The sequence below is a fragment of the Phoca vitulina genome, unplaced genomic scaffold, assembly GCF_004348235.1.
Source record: "Phoca vitulina isolate PV1807 unplaced genomic scaffold, GSC_HSeal_1.0 scaffold36, whole genome shotgun sequence".
NCBI lineage: Eukaryota > Metazoa > Chordata > Mammalia > Carnivora > Phocidae > Phoca > Phoca vitulina.
In genome coordinates, this window is record NW_022589739.1 from 438371 (window position 1) to 459665 (window position 21295).

General features: G+C 51.9%; 1 protein-coding gene across 1 annotated transcript in view; it reads right to left on the reverse strand.

The window, feature by feature from the left end:
• Window positions 1–243: 243 nt before the first annotated feature.
• OTOG (otogelin) overlaps window positions 244–21295 on the reverse strand; it is an 85370-nt gene continuing 64318 nt past the window's right edge. Inside the window, 17 exon segments of the mRNA XM_032426820.1 lie at window positions 244–444; window positions 529–608; window positions 2959–3004; window positions 4187–4306; window positions 4463–4567; window positions 5349–5527; window positions 5641–5716; window positions 6716–6756; window positions 7817–7915; window positions 11049–11150; window positions 11576–11683; window positions 11860–11964; window positions 12557–12769; window positions 12961–13155; window positions 14620–14758; window positions 14983–15203; window positions 17502–17685. Coding sequence (XP_032282711.1) covers window positions 244–444; window positions 529–608; window positions 2959–3004; window positions 4187–4306; window positions 4463–4567; window positions 5349–5527; window positions 5641–5716; window positions 6716–6756; window positions 7817–7915; window positions 11049–11150; window positions 11576–11683; window positions 11860–11964; window positions 12557–12769; window positions 12961–13155; window positions 14620–14758; window positions 14983–15203; window positions 17502–17685 — 2214 coding nt within the window.

The following is a 21295-nucleotide window of genomic DNA, read 5'->3' on the forward strand; positions in this document are numbered from 1 at the left end:
TTCCAGACCTCGGCCAAGGACAGAGTGGAGTTCCCTGGGCCCGCAGGTGTGGCACTTTCCCGTGTATGCAGGAGGCGGAGGCCAGAGAAGAAGCCAGGACGGGCAGGTGTGGCCCTTTCTAGTCACTCTGGGCCTCTGCCTGTCACTCCCAGCTCTCCACACCTGTGGCGCCCCCCGGGCCCGTCGCCCCGGGCACACCAGCTGGAAGCAGAAGGTGGGGGCAACAGAGGTGGCCCCCAGCTCTCAGGACCACTGGCAGGCACAGTCGGTGGGCTCCTGCACGGTGTAGGGCACCCAGGTGGCGTTGGCGGCACAGAAGAGCTGCACGGAGCGCCGCTGCAGACCCACCTCCCGGCAGCACTTGCAGAAGCGGGCGTAGGTGTTGATGTTATAGTTGTAGATGCTGGCGGACGGGCACCTCCCATCGCAGGACACCAGGTTCACCTGGAGGTGGGCAGGCGGGTGAGGCAGACTGTGTAGCCCAGCCCGCGAAGCCCCCTGTCCCGCCGCCACACGGGCGCCACTCACGGGGGTGTTGCTCCTGCAGTCATTCTTTCGGATGGTCATACGGATGGTCACCTTCTTGCAGGAACGCCCATCCTCTTTACCTGAGGGGGCGGGGGGGGAGCAGCTGTGGCTGAGAAGTGCTAGCAGGGGGCGGCAGGATGCGCCAGACTGGGGCAGTTAGTGTCAGGCTCGGGGGTCTCTGTACTGGTGTTAGTGCCCATGCATTAGAGCCCCTCCCCAGCAAGGAGAAAGCCTTTCACTCAGTGCCCTGGAAAGACGGGGACGTGGTGAAGGCAGGGGAGACAGGGAATGAGGTCTGGATGGCTTCGGGGGCTCTGGGCTAGGGAAGAGGAAGATTTGGAGACCAGGCAGGCTGCCTCCCCGCCCCAGCCCCCATGTCTCTAACACCCTGTTGTTGACCCTGGCCCTGTCCCCACCTCTCTCTCCGCTTCAGCATTCCTCTCTGAGAGGGCTTCTAGGATAAAGAATCGGCAATTTCCTGAATGTATGGCAACCCCAGTCCCTAGCAGAAGCTTGCACACAGCAGGCTCACGGGGTTTCCGTATCCATCAGACAGGGCCAAGGGTTCCCGCACCTCACTCAGTGGTCACAGGGACAAAAACGATGAGCAGGCAGCTTCCTCTGCCTGGAGCGCGCCTCCCACAGACAAGCCATCTCAGGGCCGTTCAGGCCCTCAAAGACTCAATATCTCCTCCCCAGACCTCTCCTGCACCCCGCCTGAAACTGCAACTCCCTCCCTCCACCCCATCTCCCTCCCCTGCCCCTCCCTTGTCTTACTTCTATCCAGGGCACCATCACCAAGGCGTCAGAGACGCACCTGTAGTACCGCTGGGGAAAGGGAAGCTTTGGGCCTCCTTTTGAACAGCCGCTCCCTCAACTTGTTGTGAGCTCTTTTCTCATTCTAAATCAATATTCAATTTCACACCCTGATATGGGACTTGTAGGTCTGTATTCTTTTTCTTAATGAGGCCCGCCCAAATTGTATTAAGTTTCAATCCCCATAAAACCAGATGCATCCATCTTATTATATATTTTACTTAATACTCTGTCTCTCCCACTAAAACGTCAGCTCCAGGAAGCCTTATCTACGCTGTGTCTACAGTGCCTAAAACAGGGCCTGGCGTACTGATGCTCAATAAATATTGGCCTGATGCACAGATTCCCTCTGTCACCCCAGAGTGCCTGCCGGAAATGGGGTGGAATCCTTTCTTCTGGTCTCCGGGCCTCACCACAGTGGGTTTCCCACCATACCCGCTGGAGGACTCCTGGCCAGAGCTAAGTTCACATTTTCCTCCCCCTCTGCTTCTAGGAAGCAAGAGGCCCAAGGGCTGTCCTGGCCATGGCCCTTGGGGTCCTGGACGGAGACCAGCTGAGTGACCAGTGGGAGCAAAGCGGTGGCAGCATTGAGCATTGATGGGCTCTGGGAGAGTGGGCACCGCTGAAGCATTCCCACGCAAGCCCAGGGGGTGAGGCTCGCTATCCAGCATGCACTGTTGGCCCAAAGGCCTTTGCCAGAGGCAGGGAGCAGGGGCCCCTCCCCCCACCACAAGCTGGGGCCACCTAGCAGAAGGGACATTGTTGGGAACAGCAACGCAGCTGCATGCCCACAGTCCTGTGGGCTTCCGAGAGGAGTACCTGGGTGGCAGTGGACACTAACCCGTGGAGGAGAGGCTGGGCTAACGGGGACCACAGGAAACAGGGTCCCCGGGGAACCTGGGGAGAGGGACATGGGTCGCAGGTCACATGGGAGCACATGGAATATTCAGGAAACCTGAGTTTTGGGTCAGAGATCAGCCAATGAGGCACTGAGCCCAGCTTTCCTGCAGTATGTGAGGTGGACATAAAAGGGTCCCAAATTCTACATCCCTCCAAAGGCCAGTCTGAGGACCCTGGGGTGAGGGGAGGCCTGTAGGCAAAGGTCCTAAAGCTGACTGGAACGTGCATGCATATGTGGTTGGGGCTGCAGGTTCCAGGGACCAGGCGTGAGGACAGATGCACAGAACTCTCACTCAGACTGAGTCAGGGACCTTGTGGGGCCTGAATCCCACCCAGGAGGCACCTCCAAGACAGGGCTCCCGACCACAGGGAGAATTCACTTGGGGGACTTCTGGGCTAGGGGTCTTGGCAGGGGCAGGAGGAGGGAGAGTAGCTGGTGAGTTACTGACCTCCTGGACGTCCCCTGTCTCCATCAAGAAGCGGAGGCCTTTTGTTGGGATAGGAACATGAGCATGGTCTCTGCCCATCTGCGTATCTCTGCCGGTGCCATGAGCCCCATGGTCGGGGCGTTACCCTTCATCTAATAACCCCTGAAGAACCACCACTGGAGGTGCCAGGCCAGGAACCTGGCCCTCTGAGCCCTGACATGATACCCTGTCCCCCAACCAGAAGGGTGTCCCCCTTCACCCCTGGGCCTCCACCATGCTCACTCACATGTCCTGCAGCATCCTTCTAAGGAAGGTACCACTGAGCCCCCAACCTAGAGGGAGAGGAGAGGAGGTGAGTGGGAGAGCCCATCCCAGCCAGGAGCCAAGATCCCAGCAAGAGGCAGCAAGAGTGCAAGAGTGACTCCTTTTCTCCCGTGATGCCCTGGGAGAGGAGCGCCAGGCCTTGCCCCATCAAGCCCTGGCCAGAGGGAGAAGGGGCACCTGGGCTGGCCATGGGAGAGCCACAAGAGCTAACCCGGCTGGTTGGGACACTGGCACGAAGGCGGCCTGTGGCCCCAGTAAGACTGCAGGCTGGATAAGATGGTGTGGGCCCCCCATCCTTCCAGTGACAGCTTCCCTCATGCCCCACCCTGTTCTCTCATTGGTGCTTCCTGCACAGAGGGTCAGGGAGGGGAGGGGTGCTGGGGCTGACCCATTTGGGTCAGCCCTGGATAAGTCACCCCTTTCCTCTGGGCTTAGTTTTCCCACCTTGAAAATGGGGGCGATTATCCCTTACAGCCCTCCTCCTCTTTTACGAAACGGATAAAACAATGATGTGACAGTTCTTTGTGAATAAGTGTGTGTATATGCATGTGATTTTATGAGCATATACGTGTGTGTGTACACGTGAGATTTTGTGTTGTGAGTGTGTGAGTGTGGCCGGGAATGTGTGTATTTGTTTTCTGGGCAAGATCAGAAATCTTTCAATGTCCAGTATTAATCTCAGGAACTTCAATAATGCAACAATAACCCAAGCCTCCGGTTATCCTTGCCCGTGAGGTCTGCCCATAGTGACAGCTGTCCCCGCTGGTGCTGGTTTGCCTAGTGCCAGGGCCGTTAGACGGTCCCAGGCCTGAACTGGGCATCGGTGTGCTGCGTGTGCTGCGTGTGCCCCAGCGTGTGACGGAGCGTGGTGTGTGCTCTGGCAGGCCGAGGTGTTAACGGCCCCGTGCGGTGTGTGGGGTGTGAGGGACTGACTGTCCGTGTCGGTGTGTATGTGAGGACGGACGTCTGCGTACATCTGTGCGCGGCCGAGTGATGTGTGAGGACGTGCCGCGTGATGTGGTCGGAGCAGGACCACACGGAGAGGTGTGGAGCTGGGGAGGCAGGGCGCATACGGGCTCAGAGAACCCCTCCTCCCTCATCCCTGCACGCAGGACCCCCGCCCCCCGCCAGTAAGACGGCCGATACCCCTGGCTTCAGGCCCTGCCGTGGGGGGTGGGGCTGGCACTGACCTTGGCGCACTCGGTCTCGTTGAGCGGGGGGCAGCTGATGGGTGAGCGGACGAGCACGGCGCCCAGGGGCGTGCGGCTGCAGTGGTGGCGGGCACAGTCTGCGACCCAGGACGCCCCAGGCTAGAGAGCACAGAGGTGGGCGAGGGGGGCTCGTGGCCGGGCGGCCCGAGGGAACTGAGAGGGCACGGCTCTGAACAGCCCAGGACCCCGCACTGCCCTGAGCCCTGGCCGCCCCCCGGCACGCCTCCGCGGGTGGGTGGCTAGCGGGCTGCCTACCAAGAACAGGGAGGTGGTGCCGTTGGGGAAAGTGAAGAGGCAGGACACGTTCCTGCAGGAGCCACAGCAGGCTGCCAGGTCCCGTGGGTGCTCGTACTCCTGGTTCTGCAGGACAGGGCAGGACGAGAGGGGCCTCAGCCATGTGCCCACCTCCACCCTCCTGCCTTTCCTACTGTCTGAGGTCTCTGAGCCCAAAGCCCAGAGAAGGCCCCCCCCCCCAGAAAGGGAGCTCCCAGCCTCCCATCTCAGGCAGGAAGGTCAACCTTACTTCTTCCTTAAGCCTCCTCCACAGCAATTCCTAGACCCCCCCCCGCGGACGAAGAGCATTTCCACCCCTTTCAGAGGTAGCATTGCTGGGATTAAGGGTGCTCGTTCTGGTTGTACATAGACCTCAGTTTGAGGCCCAGTGCCTGTGGGAATTTGGACAAATGACTGCACCTCCCTAAGCCTCAGCTTTCTCATTTGACAAATGGGAATAATTCCACCCCCTACCCTCATTAGCTTTTACTAGAAGCCAGTCACTCTCCTAGATGCTGGGCATGCAAAGTGCTCGACAAAGGGTAGCAACACACACACACACACACACACACACACACACAGAGCGACAAAGAGTGTGCCAGTCATAAGTAGGCGCCTCAGCAGTATGGGTTCTCTCCGTGAGATACCCGCCCTGGCCAGACCCACACTCTTGCTGTTCCCCTCCTGGCCTCTCCCAACCCAGCCCGAGCTTAGCACCTTCCACAGGGTTCTCTGAAGGGCCCCTCCCCCCAGGCCTACTCTTCAGAAGTGTCTAGAAAGCTTGAGGCTCCTCTGACTCCTGGATCACCCAGGGTCCCCCAGGCCAGCCCCCCTGACCCTGGCCACCGCCCTCCCGCCCCGCACCTACCGCCTCACAGCGGACGTCACACAGCACAGAGGTGGTGTTGATTTGGTAGAAGCTGGTAAGAGGGTCGAGCACGTGAGTGCAGCGCGAGGTGTGGCACACGCCGTCTGCTGAGAGCTCCACCACGGTCTGGCCTGGCAGCATCACCCCCAGCTCGCGGCTCAGGCACACGGGGGCCTTGGCTGCATGGGTGAGCCGGGTGGCCACAGTCACCGAGAGAGCCTGGCAGCCACATCCGGCCCAGCCTGGCCGGCCCAGCCTGGCTCTACTCCATGGGCTCCCCTTCCCCACTCACCACACTCGTATTTGGCGCAGCCGCACACATTCTCCACGCTGTGCAAGAACTCCTCGTCCAGCTGGGACTTCTCCCACTGGGTGGGGCAGAGGCAGTGAGCACCCCGGGGTGCAGAAGCCCAGCCCCACCCTTGGGAGCAGTCTGTCCCCCCTCCCCGGGCCCTTGTCTTTGTCAGTCGCCTCCTTGCAGTGGGTGGGCAGGGGGCTGGCAGGCCTGGGGGCCCTGGGCTCCTGGGCGGCTCAGTCACTCCCCGGCCAAGGGAGAAATGCCTGGCTTCCCCACTGAGGGTCACTCCCCAGCCTCCTCTCCCGGGACCTAAGGGCTCTCCTTTCATCCCAAGCACTCACTGGCCACCTCAACGAGGGACCATTGCATGGCTGCCAGCCTAGAACCCTACATGGCTTATACCATTTACCCATCTCCTTCACCAGTTGAAGGGAGAAGGGGAAGGATGGGAGGGGGAGAAAATGAGGAAATGTGTGCTGGGGGAGAGGGGGTGAGGAGAATATATATAATCCAGAAAAAACTTTTAAACATAACTTCACATTTCTTAAAGTATTTTCCCTTCCCTCAGGGGCCGTGCGGCCTGGTGGCAAAGGGCATGGCCTCTGGAGTCAGATTTCCTGGGTTCTAATCCTGACTGTGATTTACTAGCTTCATGACCTTAACCTTAGTTTCCTTGCTTGTATAACTGAGATCATCATGGAATCAACCTCGTTGGGCTGTCATGAGAATTAATTTGACAATAGACATAAAAGGCCTAGTGAGGCTCCTGACATATAGTTAGCTCTCAGTAAACATGAGCTGCCGTTATGAGTTTCATCACCATCATCATCATCTTCCCCACCCCCCACCCCCCTCACCGCCATCATCATCATCGTGGCACCTGCTCACCACAATGCTGAAGCCTGAGCATGCCCACTTTGCAAATGTGGACACTGTGCTCAGAAAGCAGAGCTTAGGACAAGGCTCTCTGCACTACATTAAAGGACTAGGGTCTCCAGGGGATGGGACAGAGTGGAAAGGAAAGGGGGAGGCAGATCGCAGAGAGTGGAGAGAAGCAGGGTTTCCATACCAGGTGGCACCGGGGCACCGGGATTGTGTCGCAGTCACACTCTGAAAAACAGGAGGGGGCCGGGACCCATCTCACCGGGCGATGTCCAGGTGGAAGTCTCCCTGGGCCCCCAGGCCGCTCCCTCCTGAGCGGCCGTCCTCTGGCCCAGCCTCAGGCCCAGTCAGGGTGGGGGTTGGGGAGAAGAAGCCAAAATCTCAGCCTTCCTCCAGCCTGGGGGCAGGTGGGGGGCAGGGGTGGATCCTAGTTCTAAGCTCCACTCCAGAGGCCGGTGAGGCTGAACAGGCAGACAGACCAATGGCAGGTTCCTTTTGTCATCTGGGCTTCATCCTGCCTGGTCCTCCGTCCTCCCGAGAGCCCTTTCTAGAGCAGATGTGGGGCCTCTTCACATGGCAGGGGTGAAACTTCTGACCGTCTATCTTTCCCAAATATACATCCCAGCAAGGAGCTGCGGGGGAGCTAGCAAACTAACAGACACACCCGCCCTAGCTTCACGGGAGGAGAGCGCAAGGTCGGAGCGGCTGTGAAAACACTCTCCCGGGTCCCTCACTCCTGCAGCAAACAGTTTTAAGCGCCTACTCTATGCAGGAGGTTTTTCCATGCTCTGGGGACAAAGCAATGAATAAAACAGACTAAAATCTCTGCCCTGGTGAAATTGACATTGGAGGCCTGGAAAAAAGACAAGTGAAATAAATGCAAAATATTTTCTCAACTCTTTTTAAATAACATTTTTACATAAAGTTTACTGGTGTTCATTATTGATCATGGAGGCGCCCAAAGGGGTTTGAGGTAAATTTTAACAAAGACCATGTTTACTAACAGACAGCTGCAACAAAAACTTTTTTTTTTTTTTTAGATGGAAAAACCTTTTGGGAACAGGGAACTTGATTTTGTTCCTTCTTTCATCCTGGAGAGAAAAAGGTGTAGGAAAGCTAAGCCTCCAGAGATCAGACGTCAGGGGGAGGAAGGCAGTCTTGGTGATTCTGGAGGGCTAGAATGTGAGCAGGTTGACAGTGGGGGGGCCCCATTCCTCCCCTGCCCCCCTCTTCGCAGGGGCCCTGGATCTCAGCCTTTGGGTAGGGCCATCCCCGTCCGGGGACTCACCGCAGGACTTGTAGGGACAGCAGCGATCTGGGCTCCATACCTCCACCAGCGCAGTGCCCACACCACATTGCACTTGGGGACAGCGGAAGCTCTCGCACACTGTGAGCAAGGGGAGGCAGGGGACACATTAGCTGCAGATACCTTGGAGCAGAGACCCCCAGAAATGCAACATTGGCTCCTCCTTGGGTTCCCGCCCCCCCATGTCCTTAGACACCCTCCAGGGCTGGAGTCCAGGGAAGAAGCATGGGCTCCTGGAGTCTCCCCCTAGAACTACTTCTGGAAGCCTTGGTTCTACTCTGAGGAGGCATTAGCAATAGGACAGTGTCAAAGTCTTTAAGTCACTCACGGGGCCTTCCTTCCCCTGGATTCCGTGTCACCCTGAGAGTAAGGGTCAGATGGGAACCAGTGCCCAGTGCAAGCTCCCCTGCCGGGAACGGTTCCCTCTGGAGGAGAACACCACTCTGCGCACCCTGTGGAAACCATACCCTCGGGGCCCACCCTGAGTCTGCTCTGTTTCACGGGTGCCAGACTCCAGGGCGCACCCTTCCCTTGTTCCTACTCTTCAGGCGGCCCCTCTTAGTTTGGGGTTCCTCAGTCATTCTCATTTATTGAGACGACAAGGCAAGGAGTGAGGGACCCCCACCCCCGGGAAAAACTTTGGGGTGAGGAGGGGAGGTGTGAGGGGCAGCGCTGAAGGGGAGGTTTTGAAAAAGATAAGACTTATCTGGTTTACTAAAATATATATATATATAGGCATGGGTAAGGGTTATCAACTGATGTCTCAAAAAATTATGAGGTGGAGGGGGAGTAGGACCTTCGTCTAGTGTCAAAGTCATGGGTTCCCTTCTGATTGAAGGAGGAAAACTGTAAATGCAAGATGGAGGCGTCCAACAGTCACCACCCTCATCCAGGGCCCACGTTAGCCTCGGTTAGAGTCTCCACCAGTCAGTGTCTCACGATGTGACGTATGGTGAAGCTCGTGTCTGTCGAGCCCCACCCTTGTAACTTGAATCCACCGAGTCTTAGATCTGACTTCTGGTTTACAGGAAGCACAGAGGATGGGGGAGCCAGGTAAACAGTTCCAAGAGGAAGCAATGGATAAATCCAGAAGCTGGGACTTTTCTGCGGGACCCCAGCCCAAACTATAATTTCGTGTCATGCAGAAAAAGGCACCTATGCTAGGTTCAAAGCTATCTAAGAGACAAAATAGGAGTGTGTGGTCCTGGAGTGGACAAACCAGGAAAACCCTGGATGGGGTAGGATATAACTTGAAAATGTATTGACATGAACTGAAAACAGCGGGTTAAAAAAGAGCAGATACACCTTTGTGACAACGTGGATGGACCCAGAGGGCATTATGCTAAGTCAGACAGAGAAAGACCGACACCATATGATTTCACTTATATGTGGAGTCTGAAAAACAGAACAAATGAGCAAACAAAAAACAGACTCTCAAATACAGAGAACAAACTGGTGGTTGTCGGGGGTGGGGGGGGTGGGTGAAATAGGTAAAGGAGATTAAGATACAAACTTCCAGTTATAAAATAAACAAGTCACGGAGATGAAAAGTACAGCACAAGGAATATGGTCAACAATATTATAATGACACTGTGTGGTGACAGATGGTGACTACATTCATCGTGATGAAAACTGAGGGATGTGTACATTTGTTGAATCACTATGTTGTACACTTGAAACTAATTAACATTGTATATTAATTAACTTTAATACAAACAATGAAACAAATAAAAAATCGAAAAAAGCATGTACAGTGTGAGCTTATTTTGGTGAGAAACACATACACATACAAAGGCATCGAGAATATGTGGAAGGATATAGTCTAACGTGTTGACAGTGGAATAGCTGGGAAGCAGGAAGAAAGTATTTTCACTTGCTTGCATTTACTTGGATTCTGTACCTTCTTTGAGGTGTATATAGTGCTTCTATAATAAAAGCACAACGAGGATTGGGAGAAGTAGTAATATCAATAGCCTCCCTTTACTGAGCACCTACTGTGTGCCAAGGACCATCAGGCACTTCACATATATTATCTCTAGTCTTCACGAGACCCCTCAAGGTACGTATTCTTAGCACCATTGGACACATGAGGAACCTTGGCTCAGAGTCAGTGACTTGCCCCAGGCCACACAGCTAGTAAATGGCAGAACTGGGACGCCAAACCATGACTGGCTGGCCGTGCCTGTCCTCATTCCACATTTCCAGGCTTCCTCCTGAGAACCACAGAGAGATATGTGAACAAGAGAGGGAGGCCGAAGAGGACAGAGGAAGAGACACACAGAAAGAGGAGAGGAAAGACAAGAGGAAGGATGCTGACCCTCCGCTCAGATCAGCTTTGCGAACACTTGGGGACGAGTGGCCTCGGAGACCCGAGGTGGAGCCAATTGGCGGTGTGGCCAGCTCATCTGGGCGCGCTCCATGGAAGTCTACACTGTTCCAGAGTTGGTTTCTGACATTGAAGCCGTCAGGGTTGCCCCTGGGGTCTCCTGGCAGATAGTCTTCACCTACACTGCTCTGTGCACTGTTCACTCACGTTTTTCCTATAATCAGAGTGCAGTTTTTGTAAGTGGAGTCATCTTTAAATTCAACCAGTTTGTTAACTCTCATCCATTAGGTTTTCTTAGAGTCCCTGACGCTGGCTCTACTACGTTTACTAGGTCCTATTAAGGCACTAGGTACACAGTACACACTCTATCAGGGTACTATGTCCCGTAAAGATATCGGGAAGGGTCCGCTCTTATTTGTGATCGCAACACAAAAGAGCTTCCAAGGCTTCGAGATGCAGTGTCTTCTGGGATGCAGGCTCCATGTGCGGATGCCAGGGTAAAACAGGGCAAGAGGGGCCCTGAAGCAGGGGCCTTGGGTCAGAGAACGAGGACTGTGAATCAGTGCTAGGAGGGTTGGGGTGGCCTCAACCTAGGCCTCCCCCTGGCCCTGGGGGGCTCCAAGGGAGGGGACAGGGAACCTCTTCCTAAAGCTTCAGAGCCATCCATGTCCCAGGCTGGAGCCTGCACCATCCGGCTCCCACGGCCTGGCCCAGCGTCCTCCTCCGTCACAGGTTTGGCTACTCCGTGCTCACTCCCTGGGGGCTCCCTGTGGCTCCCTGCTGAATGCCCATCGGTCCCGAGGGAGGACATTGTGAAGTGGCCCCCGTGGCACATAAATGTCCCTGGAGCCCCTTGTGGTGAGGTCCCCGTGTCCAGCTGGGACTCACCACACTGGTACAGAGGGCAGCAGAACTCTGTGGTGTTCCTGTCCACGGTGAGCGCCTCTCCTTCCTGACACTCGGGGATCGGATCTGGACAGTCGCCACAGGCTGAGCAGGGAGAGGGGCCACGGCCGTCACAGGCAGTCCCCCTCGTGGGGTCTTGGTACAGAGCAGGTTGCTGGGTTGGTGGGGAGGGGTACCTAAAACCCAGCTGTGCCAGGAGCTCGACTCAAGTAGTCTTTCACGGCCTCATGGGGCCTGTCCTGGAGCAAGAATCTAGATCCTCCTATCTATCTCAAGTCTTACACCGAACACACACCAGTTTCCTCCTGCTAGTAATGGATGGGGTGAAGCCCAGGTTGGTTTCCTCTTCCTCCTTCCCTTTGTTCTGAACAGGACTCTCACCCTTCTCCTGTGCCCAGTCCACCTGGAGACCCCCACCCTTTCCTCCCAGCCGCCCCGGCAAATGGGTGAGGAAGGGGATGGCTGGGATCCATCTGAGCATGCTGACATCTGCTGGCATGTCCACTCACCGCAGAAGTAGGAGGTACAGCACGAGTCCCCCAGGCGGCCCGCGATCAGGATCTGGTCCTGGCGGCAGCTGGGGACCAGCTCTGCCTCACACAGGGCTGGGTCACACTCTGCAGAAAAGACAGAACGTAAGTGCTGGGTGCTGGGAGCAGACCCTGTCTGGCCATGCCTGAGCCCCGACGCCGGCTCTGCCCCAATCCCCAGCCAGAACCCAGTCCCCAGAGCTCCCCTCCCCCAGCAGCAGGGCTCCCCCTCCCCCTGTGCTCCCCTCCGCAGGACCTCTCACCACAGCTGTAGCTGGGGCAGCAGGAGTCCTCCTGGAAGTGGGTGAGGAGTCGGTGGCCTGGGCGGCAGGTAGGGGCGAGGCCCTCACACAGAGTCTGGTTACACACTGGGCCAGGGGCCACAGGGCCTGTCACCTGGAGGCTGGGACTCCCCCCGCCCCCGGCCTCCAGTACTGCCCAGCACCTAGACAGCTCGTCCTCATTTCTCCCTCCATCCCCCCCACCCCAGGACCCACGTTCCTGGAAGGGGCCTCTAAGGGTCACACAGAAGGTCCAGGGCTCGACAGAAGAGCATTAGTAGTTAACACTCCTCGAGATGGGCCATGTACCAGCAGCTGTCCTAGATCAGTATCAACTTCTAGATTCTCACAACAACCCAGAAAGTGTGGACTATGATCAACCTCGTGCTACTGCAGAATCAGCTAAGGCACAGAAGACGTTAAATCATCGGCTGAGGTCACGAGGCTGCAAAGCGGTGGAAGAGTCGTCCAGGCTGCCTGCCCGTAAACCCTACCCCACACTGCTTCATGAGGGGGGCTCCTGTCCCCCAGGCGGGGCTCTCCACTCCTCACAACACACCCCCCACAAGACCCTTTCATTTTCCCAGGCCTTGTCCTATCCATCAAGGTCAGCAGGTGGAGCTGCAGCCTTTTAACCATCTTGCGGTTGAGGTCGAGGGAAGTGAAGGGTGGGACTTACCGCAAACCGTCCCCAGGCAGCAGGGATCCTCAGTGGGCAGGAGCAAGGCCACCTCCCCAAAACGTGGGCAGGTCTCAGGGCGGGGCTCCGGGCAGCCCAAGTCCACTGGGACGATGGTGTTGGGAGCCTGGCACTGGTGCCGGCAGCATCCGCTGAGGGAGCTGTTCCAGGTCTCCCCCACGGCCCGAGGCACCCCCGTGCTGTCGGTGCAGGCTGCAGTGGGGGACATGGCGGGGCACGGGGCACTGAGGCGGGTGGGGAGACCCAGACCGTCCCAGGCTCGACCCTCCCTGGGACACTGACCATCCCCAACGCAGAACTGGAGGCAGGCAGAGGGGCCTCGGCCATGGGCGGCAGGTGGGATTAGGGGACCCTAGTGTGAGGTCAGCTTTGGAGGGACCTACCACACTTCTCCTCGGGGATGCAGAGTGCCGAGTGGCGCCGGTGCAAGATGGTGCCCTCAGAGCAGACACAGCCCTCGCCCAGCACCTGGCACTGCTCTGGGTCCAGCGGGCCCAGCAGCCCATCCTGGCACGACTCAGGGGGCTCGCAGGCTGCCACACACGCCTGGTATATGGAGTCGCTGGAGCACAGGAAGGCTGCAGGGGCACAGTGGGCACCAGGCCTGGCTCAGACCCCAGGCAGAGTGAGGAGGGGCCTCAGAGCATCATCTGTGCCTCAGCAGAGAGTGCAGAGGGCTTTGGTGCCCCAGCCTCCCTTATCTAGATCAGGAGGCAGCAAAGTACAACCCATGGCCAAATGCAGCCTCCTACGTTATTTTTGCAAATAAAGTTTTATTGAAACACAGCCCCGCCCAGTCACTTGCCTATTGTATCTGGCTGCTTTAGCACTCCAAGGGCAGAGCTGAGTAATTTTGACAGAGACCATAAAGCCTAAAAAGCCTCAATTATATACTATCTGGCCCGTTACAGGAAATATTTGCCCAAATCCTTGCTCTAGACCAGTGTTTTCAAATTTTCTTGATGGTAAAAAGTAGATTTTTACACTGTGGTCCAATACACATGGGCATGCAGAACAGTGGTCCTCAAACCTCAAACAGGGGTCCTTACGGAGGAATCATATGGGAACCTGGAAATACCCTTGCCAGGATCCTACCTCAGAGCAACTGAACTGGCATCTCTTATCGTGGGGCCCAGCATTCATACTTTTCAAAGTTCCCTGGTGATTTTAAAGGATTGATTGAGAATTACTGGGATTGATTGAGAATTCCTGAGATATGCATATATATATATATATATATATATATATATATATATTTGTATATATATATATACATATTACCTTTTTTTTAGAACATTACTGATATATTGAAGCAAACTTTTTCACAAAACAGTATTTACTCTTTCTAGGTACAGTACACACTAGCATTTCCTATTCTGTTGCATATTTTTAATATGGTGTTGACCCCCAAAGTTGATTTCATACCCACATTGTGAAAAACACTACTCTAGATGACTTTGTCTTTTCATCTTTTATCTGTCATATTCTAGGCGTGGTCTTCCTGTGAGCTGCTTCCGGCCTATCTGGATGTGTCCACGTTTATAAATCAGACTGCCCTAGGCCAGTCCACCCCTGTCTACCCCCCAAATGCAAACCTAACGGAGTGAGGAGGGGGTGGACCTCCCTCAGGCAAGGAGGGGAGAGACTGAAAGAAGAGAAAGATGACCAAGAAATTAAGAGAAAGGTAATACTTCCTGGATGGTAACCATGTGGTGGGTCTGCGTGAGGCACTCCACACACATTACCTCATGTCACCCTCAAAACAACCCTGGGGGAGCTATTATTACTTTCCTCATTTTACAAATGAAGCAAGGAGATTCAGATAAATTAAATAATAAGCAGATAATATTCATTTCACTTATTAATCTAAATTATAATAAAAATAAATTTGTTAATTTATTCGTTTGCTTAGAGATGTATTTATAAAATATTTCTTGAATTATTAATATGAATGAATGAATGAATAATTAAGAGGGGCGGAAGCCTCAGAAGCAACGGAGGAGTCGCCCATCCCCCCCACCCCCACTCGGTCCCTGACTCACGGCAGTAGTCGGAGCGTCGCCACTCGATGCACACGTGGAATTTGTGGCACATAGCCACGTACACCGTCAGTGCCACGCAGGGCTGCTGCACGTACTTGGTGTCCCGGATCCACAGCTCACAGAACGACTCTGGGGGCACCTGGGCACGTGCATCCGACAGCGCTGCTTACCCTGATTCCCCACATCCCAGGGCCTGGGCCACGCTCCCCCCGGCCCCCAGCCCTGCCCAGGGGCAACAACCAGCTTCTGAAGACTCCTGATCTGGTCCCAGGCTCAACACCTCTGGGGAGCCGCCCTCTGCAGGTGGGTGCTGCCACTCCTGGCCTGGGAGGCCCCCCCACGCCGGGCCCAGCTGGTACATACAAAGTGGTGGCAGGCGCTGAAGGTGCGGTTGGACACCATTCGAAGGCAGGGCGAGCAGTCAGCTGTGGCACAGCTGTCTGGGCGGAAGCGGGTCTGGCCCACCGAGGTCAGGGAGCTGGGCACCTGCCAACTGTCCAGAAAGGGAGCGGGGTCCTCAGCCTCACCCACCACAGAGCCATCCTCCAGGCTGAGGTCGTTGGCCGCATCCCCATCACAGATACCTGGAGAGGGGCAGATTATCCCAGTAGCTGTAATTATCACCACCACTCCCAGGTCCCCAGATGTCACTTTGCATATTTCTTACAACAATTCTCTCAGGCTGGTATTACTATTATCCCCCTTTTATAGATGAGAGAAATGAGGCACAGAGAAGCTAAGAAATCTGCTGTGTAGGAAGATGTCATCGTTCTTAGGAGACACACCAAAGTATTTAGAGATAGAGGGATATGACGTCTCAAACGTGCTTTCAAATCACTCAGAAAAATGCATATATATATATATATATGAATTGCATAACATAGAAAAGTGCATATATAAAAATCACATATGTATATAGGCATGCATACATATACATGTATGTAGACATATGTGTGTATTTTATACACACACACAGAGGCAGGAAAAGCAAATGGGGCAAAATGTGAACACTTGGTAAATCTGAGTAAAAAGTACATGGGAGTTTTTATACTATTTCTGACATTGTATGAAAATTAAAAGTTATTCCAAAAAAATCTGCCTTAGCAGAGATTACTAAGTGTAACACCTGTTTGCTCTTCTTCCCAGGCAGTTCGCTAGCCTGCTTTTCCCAGGCTCTCCTGGGGCTGGGGAGCCCATGCTGAGGCCCAGCCAACAGGACGAGAGTGAGGGTGAGGGCACCACGGTGGGGCCCGGTCCATAAACACTCCTTGACTCTTTTTCCTGCAGTGGAGTTGGAAGCTTGTGCTGAGAACGGCAGAGCCACGAGATGGAAGGAGTCCCGCTTGGGAATTTGTGTGTGCCAGAAATAAACTTCTGTCGGGTTGGAAGGCACTGAAATGGGGGTGGGGCTGAAGTTTCTCTGTCACAGCTTCTAACATGACCTTAACTTCCAGCTTCATCTCTCACGCTCTAGGCTCCAAACACACACTTCCCTGCCCTTGACCTTCTTACGCTGCTCCCTCTGCCTGAAACACTTTCTCAGAAGTCTTTCTTTCAAGAGCCCTTCAGATGGACCCGTCCATGATCTTCCCAGTTCTGTAGAACGGATTTTGGTTTGCTGGGCTGTCTTGCTCTGAGTGCAAAGATTCATTTTCCTTTAGACTCATTTTCTCACTTTCTCAGTAGTCCCCCTGGTTGCCCAGCAGGGTGCCTGGACACTAAGTGTTAGTTTGGATAAAATAGAGATAAACTAGCTGACTTCTGCTCTCATACCTCCAGCCACCAGTTTCATGAATATAAAGCATGATTTACTACAAAACCTTCAGATTTTATCAGTGGTCCCCGTGGTTGCATTTTTGGTCTTGGCATTGAGTCACTGAAGGGTGTCACGGAGGTATCCTAGGGAGGAGATTACTGCTGAGCACAGCACTCCTTGCCAGGCATAAACAGTAGAAGCAAGAAATGGTGAGAAAAAGATGGTGGAGTGGTGGTGGTCCTGGGTGTGTGTGTGTGTGTGTGTGTAAAGAGAGATGCTTGTATCAGTAAGTCTGTAAGAACAGAAGTTTCATAAAACAGTGACTTTGTCTGTTTTGCCTACTATCTGTCCTGTGACTGGTACATGGTAAGTAATGAGCAGGGAGCAGACTTACACGCGTTAGGTCACGTCTGGAGGGCAATTTGAATACAGGGGTGTGAGTGTCAATGGTCAAAATGGTGCAGATGTATGGATGCAGATTTATGTGTTTATGGAACACATAAGTGCTCCTATGTCTTCCATCATCATAATCATGACAATCTGTCATGGAGTTCCCTGTGGGGGAGCAGCAGTCCACACTCAGACTCCCCCTGCACCCCTTCTCCTTATCAAAATACATGAGTCCCTTAGGGCATGCTCCTGCAGTCATGCTGTGGTCTGAAGAGCCTAGTTCTAAGTGTTGTGGCAGCTCAGCTGTGTGAGCTGAGGCAAGCCACTTAACCTCTCTGAGCCCCCTTTCTTTTTTAGTTCAATGGTCATCTCTTAGGGTTGTTGTGTGGATGACCTGCAATAAGTGAGATCAGAGTGTGGAAGTGCTTTGTGAAGCGCCCAGCCTATGCAGACAGGAAGGATTATCTGGTATTAGGAAGCTATCAGGGAAGCTGACAAACAATCCCAATTAAAGTGACAACTGGCCGAGGCCAGAGCTCTGTGCCATCTCCCTGCTGGCAGCTTCAGCCCCAGAACACCAGACACTAGGTCTCTCTGCCCTGGCAGCTGTGCTGGTTCCACCTCTGGCCTGGCCTTCTCTCCCAGCTTCCCCTGGGTTCCCACAGGGGAACCTGTGTTTGGGGGCAGAGGTGGACCCAGGAAGCATCCCCTCTCCCCCAGCTGGGTCCCACCTCACCGCAGAGGCCACGGCCCTGGGCCTCGCTGGCTTTGCTGGCCTCCAGGATCATGAGTCCTGAGCTGTGGAGCCACTGGATCTGGATGTGTGACGGAGTCTGGATCACATACATGTGGCCTGTGTCCTCAATTCTGAATCCGTGTCTGCTCACAGGGGGCCAGACAGGCTGTGAGTCCACAGTCACCTTGTGGGGGGAGAGTGCTCAATGTGAGCACAGTTTGTCTGTCTGTTTGTCCATACATCCCTCCATCCATCCACCCATCCATCCATTCACCCATGCATTCATCCTACAAACAGTATCAAGCTATGTGACAGTCTCTGTTTCAGGCACATGTGGCCAAGACACTCTCCAAGTGACATCAAAGAATTCTGAAACCATTTTTATGAGCACAAAATGATGAAACAAAAAATACAGTAATGGGAGGCAGGCTACATCCCTGTGCCCAAACAAACACACACTTTGAGGCCTTCTAATCCTCTCTTCTTTCCTGATTCTGCTCAGATCATCTCTTCGGGGAGATTTTTCCTAAGTCTCCAGCCTCTATCTTGGGCACCCCTTCTCTGGGGCCTCCTCATCTCTATGCTGGCCATTAAGATAGAATCTGTTTGTTTCCCTCACCGAGGCACCAGATGGACTCTGAGTTTCTTAAGGGCAGACACTCTGGCTGATCCACCTTTGAATCTCCAGCACCTGCCTTTGGGCCTGACATAAATTGGGGTCTCAATCAATGTTTGTTAAATATGCAACACACCCTAATTCTCTCAAACACTTTACATTCAAAGCTACAACCTCTACTACATATTGACAAGGTTAAATTTCTACATACTATGGATTATTAGTTTTACTTTGTAGAAATGGGAGATGAAAAGATTAGAATCTTAAAATATTTATAATGACTTCATACCTCCTTCCCCTACAAGAATCATTGTATTATTAATCACTTTGCAAGTTATCTAGGACAGGAATTCTGTGTTGGAAAACTTTGACCTTGGGAAATCCCTGGTGCTCTCAGCCTGAGCCTTCTTAGCTGTGCAGAGAGGGGATGGGGCTCCATGAACCTGGAGTGGTCTCCTGGTTCTGGGAATGAACACTGAAGCCCAGGGATCCTCACTTGTGTTCACAGAAACCTGAGTTCAAGTAAAGACAAAGAACACATTTTCAAAACTAAGGACTTGGGCTTTAGCTTCTGATCAAGATGGAGTAATAAGGACTGGATATACCCTCTTGCCTTAAACAACCAAAAAACCTGACAAATTATATGAAATAATAGTTTTCAGACATGGAACAGTTGGCAGCACAGGAGAATGATGCCTGAGAAAGGGGGAACAAATGAGGTGAGCCTTATGATTGCCTAGTTATTGCTTAGAGGAAGTCTCTAGCCTACGGTGCAGAAAGGAAGAAGGAACCCAGGCAGAGCCTGGTGGGCTCCCTGAGTTCATGAGATAAGAGTTGGGAGTTCATGGAGGCCAAGATAGCTGGAGTTTGCAGAACAAAATGCTGAAGGGAAGAGAGCTGGGGAGAGAAAGAGAAAAAAGGAGGGGGGAGAGAGAAAGTGAGAGAGAGCACGCATGCTCAGAAGTTCTGCAGACATTCCCTCTCTGACCCTGTCCTGACCCTGTGTATGAATACTGACCAGTGTATGCAGGTGGGAAAGCTACTTGAGATCAGGAAAACAATCACCTGAAAGGAGCAGACAAAAATTCCCAGGTCTCACATTGGGCTAGGAATAGCTAGAGACACCACTAGTTACAGTGCAAATATACGTAGGATCTAGGGTAGGGTATGAGAAAGCTACTTCTTCAGTAGTAAGGAATCACTACTTAGAATAAAAAATATAGAATAAAATCACTCTTAGGATAAAACTATATGGGCTCCACTCAACAAAGCAAGCCTCAAATGGATTGAATTGTTTCTAGTAGTATAACTAGTACAAAACTCAAGAATATTTTTTAAAAAGAAAAGAATATCTAGCATCCAACAAGGCAAAACCCACAATGTCTGTAATCCAATAAAAAAAATTGTCAGTCTCACAAAGCAGCAGGAAAGTACAGCCCATAATGAAGCGGGAAAAATCAGTTAGAATTGACCCAGAAATGATAAACATGATAGAATTGACCCAGAAATGATAAACATGACCCAAAATGATAAATAGGGGCAAAAAAAAAAATCATTAAAACTATATTCCATATTTTCAAAAAAGTAAAGGAAAACAAGATTTTTAGAGCAAGATATGGAAGATACAAAAAGACCCAAATCAAACTTCTAGAGATGAAAAATAAAATTAATGTCTAAGGTGAAAACTATACTGGATGGGATTAATAGATGATTAGACACCATAAATGAATATATTAATGAACTTAAATACAGAGCAATAGATACTATCTAAAACGTAACACAGAAAGAAAAAAAAACTGAAAAAATGATGAACAGAACATAAGTGATCTGTGGGACAACTTTAACTGGCCTAATATATGTGTAATTGGAGTCTCTGAAAGAGAAATGAATTACCAGTCATGTCTTAACCAAATTGCTCAAAAGCAGTGATAGAAGGAAAATTGTAAAAGCAGTAAAAAAAAAAAAAAAAAGACACACTATGTAGGGAAAGAATCAGAGTGACAGAAAGATCAGAATGACAGATTTCTTATTGGAAATAAGCAAGGGGAAAGACAGTAGAAATTTATAGCAGCACTATTCACAATAGTCAACAGGTGGAAACAGCCCAAATGGCCAGTGATGAATGAATGGATAAAACAACTGTGGTATGCACACAATGGAATATTATTCAGCCATAAAAATGAATGAAGTACTGGTAGATGCTACAACATGGATGAACCTCAGAAACATTATGCTAAGTGAAAGAAGCCAGACACAGAGAGTCACATATTGCGGACTCCATTTATATGAATTATCCAGAATAAGCAAATCTATAGACAGAATTCACATTGGTGGTTGACAGGGGCTAGGGAGATTAATGATTAATTTTATGTTATATCAATTTTACCTCAATTCAAAAAGAAAAGACAGTGAAGTAAAATCTTTAAAATACTGAAAGAAAAATTAAAGTCAACATACAATTCTAAACTCAGTCAGAATATCTTTAAAAAATGAAGGTGAGATCAAAACTTTTTCAGGGGGCACCTGGGTGGCTCAGTCCATTAAGCATCCAACTCTCAGTTTTGGCTCAGGTCACAACCTCAGGGTTGTGGGATTGAGCCCCTGTATGAGGTTCGGCACTCAGCACAGAGTCTGTGTGAAATTCTCTCCCTCTTCCTCTCGCTCCCCCTCTGCTCCTCTCCCCGCTCTTGCTCTCTAAAATAAATAAATAAAATCTTTAAGAAAAAACATCTTTTTCAGACACCGGCATATCTGTACTATAAGAATGTTAATGGAAGTCCTTCAGGCAGAAGAAAAGTGATATCAGATGCAAATCCAGATCTACACAAAGGAATAAAGGATACCAGGAATGATAAATATGTGGATAATATAAGCTTTTCTTATTTTAAAAAATCGTGTTAGGAGATAAATGACTGCTTAAGGAAAAATCATAATGATGTATTGTGGAGTTTATAACAAATATAGAAGTAAAATGTATAGATAATAATCCAACAGAGGAGGTGAAACGGAATCATTAAAAATAACCCAGGAGAAGACAGAAAAAGAGGAAAGGGAGAGGTATGAAGAGCAGATGGAACAAATAGAAAACAAATGGCAACATTATGTAATATATAAATCTTATCATATTAATGACCAAATTAATATAAATGGTCTAATCATCTCCCAGTTAAGAGGCAGA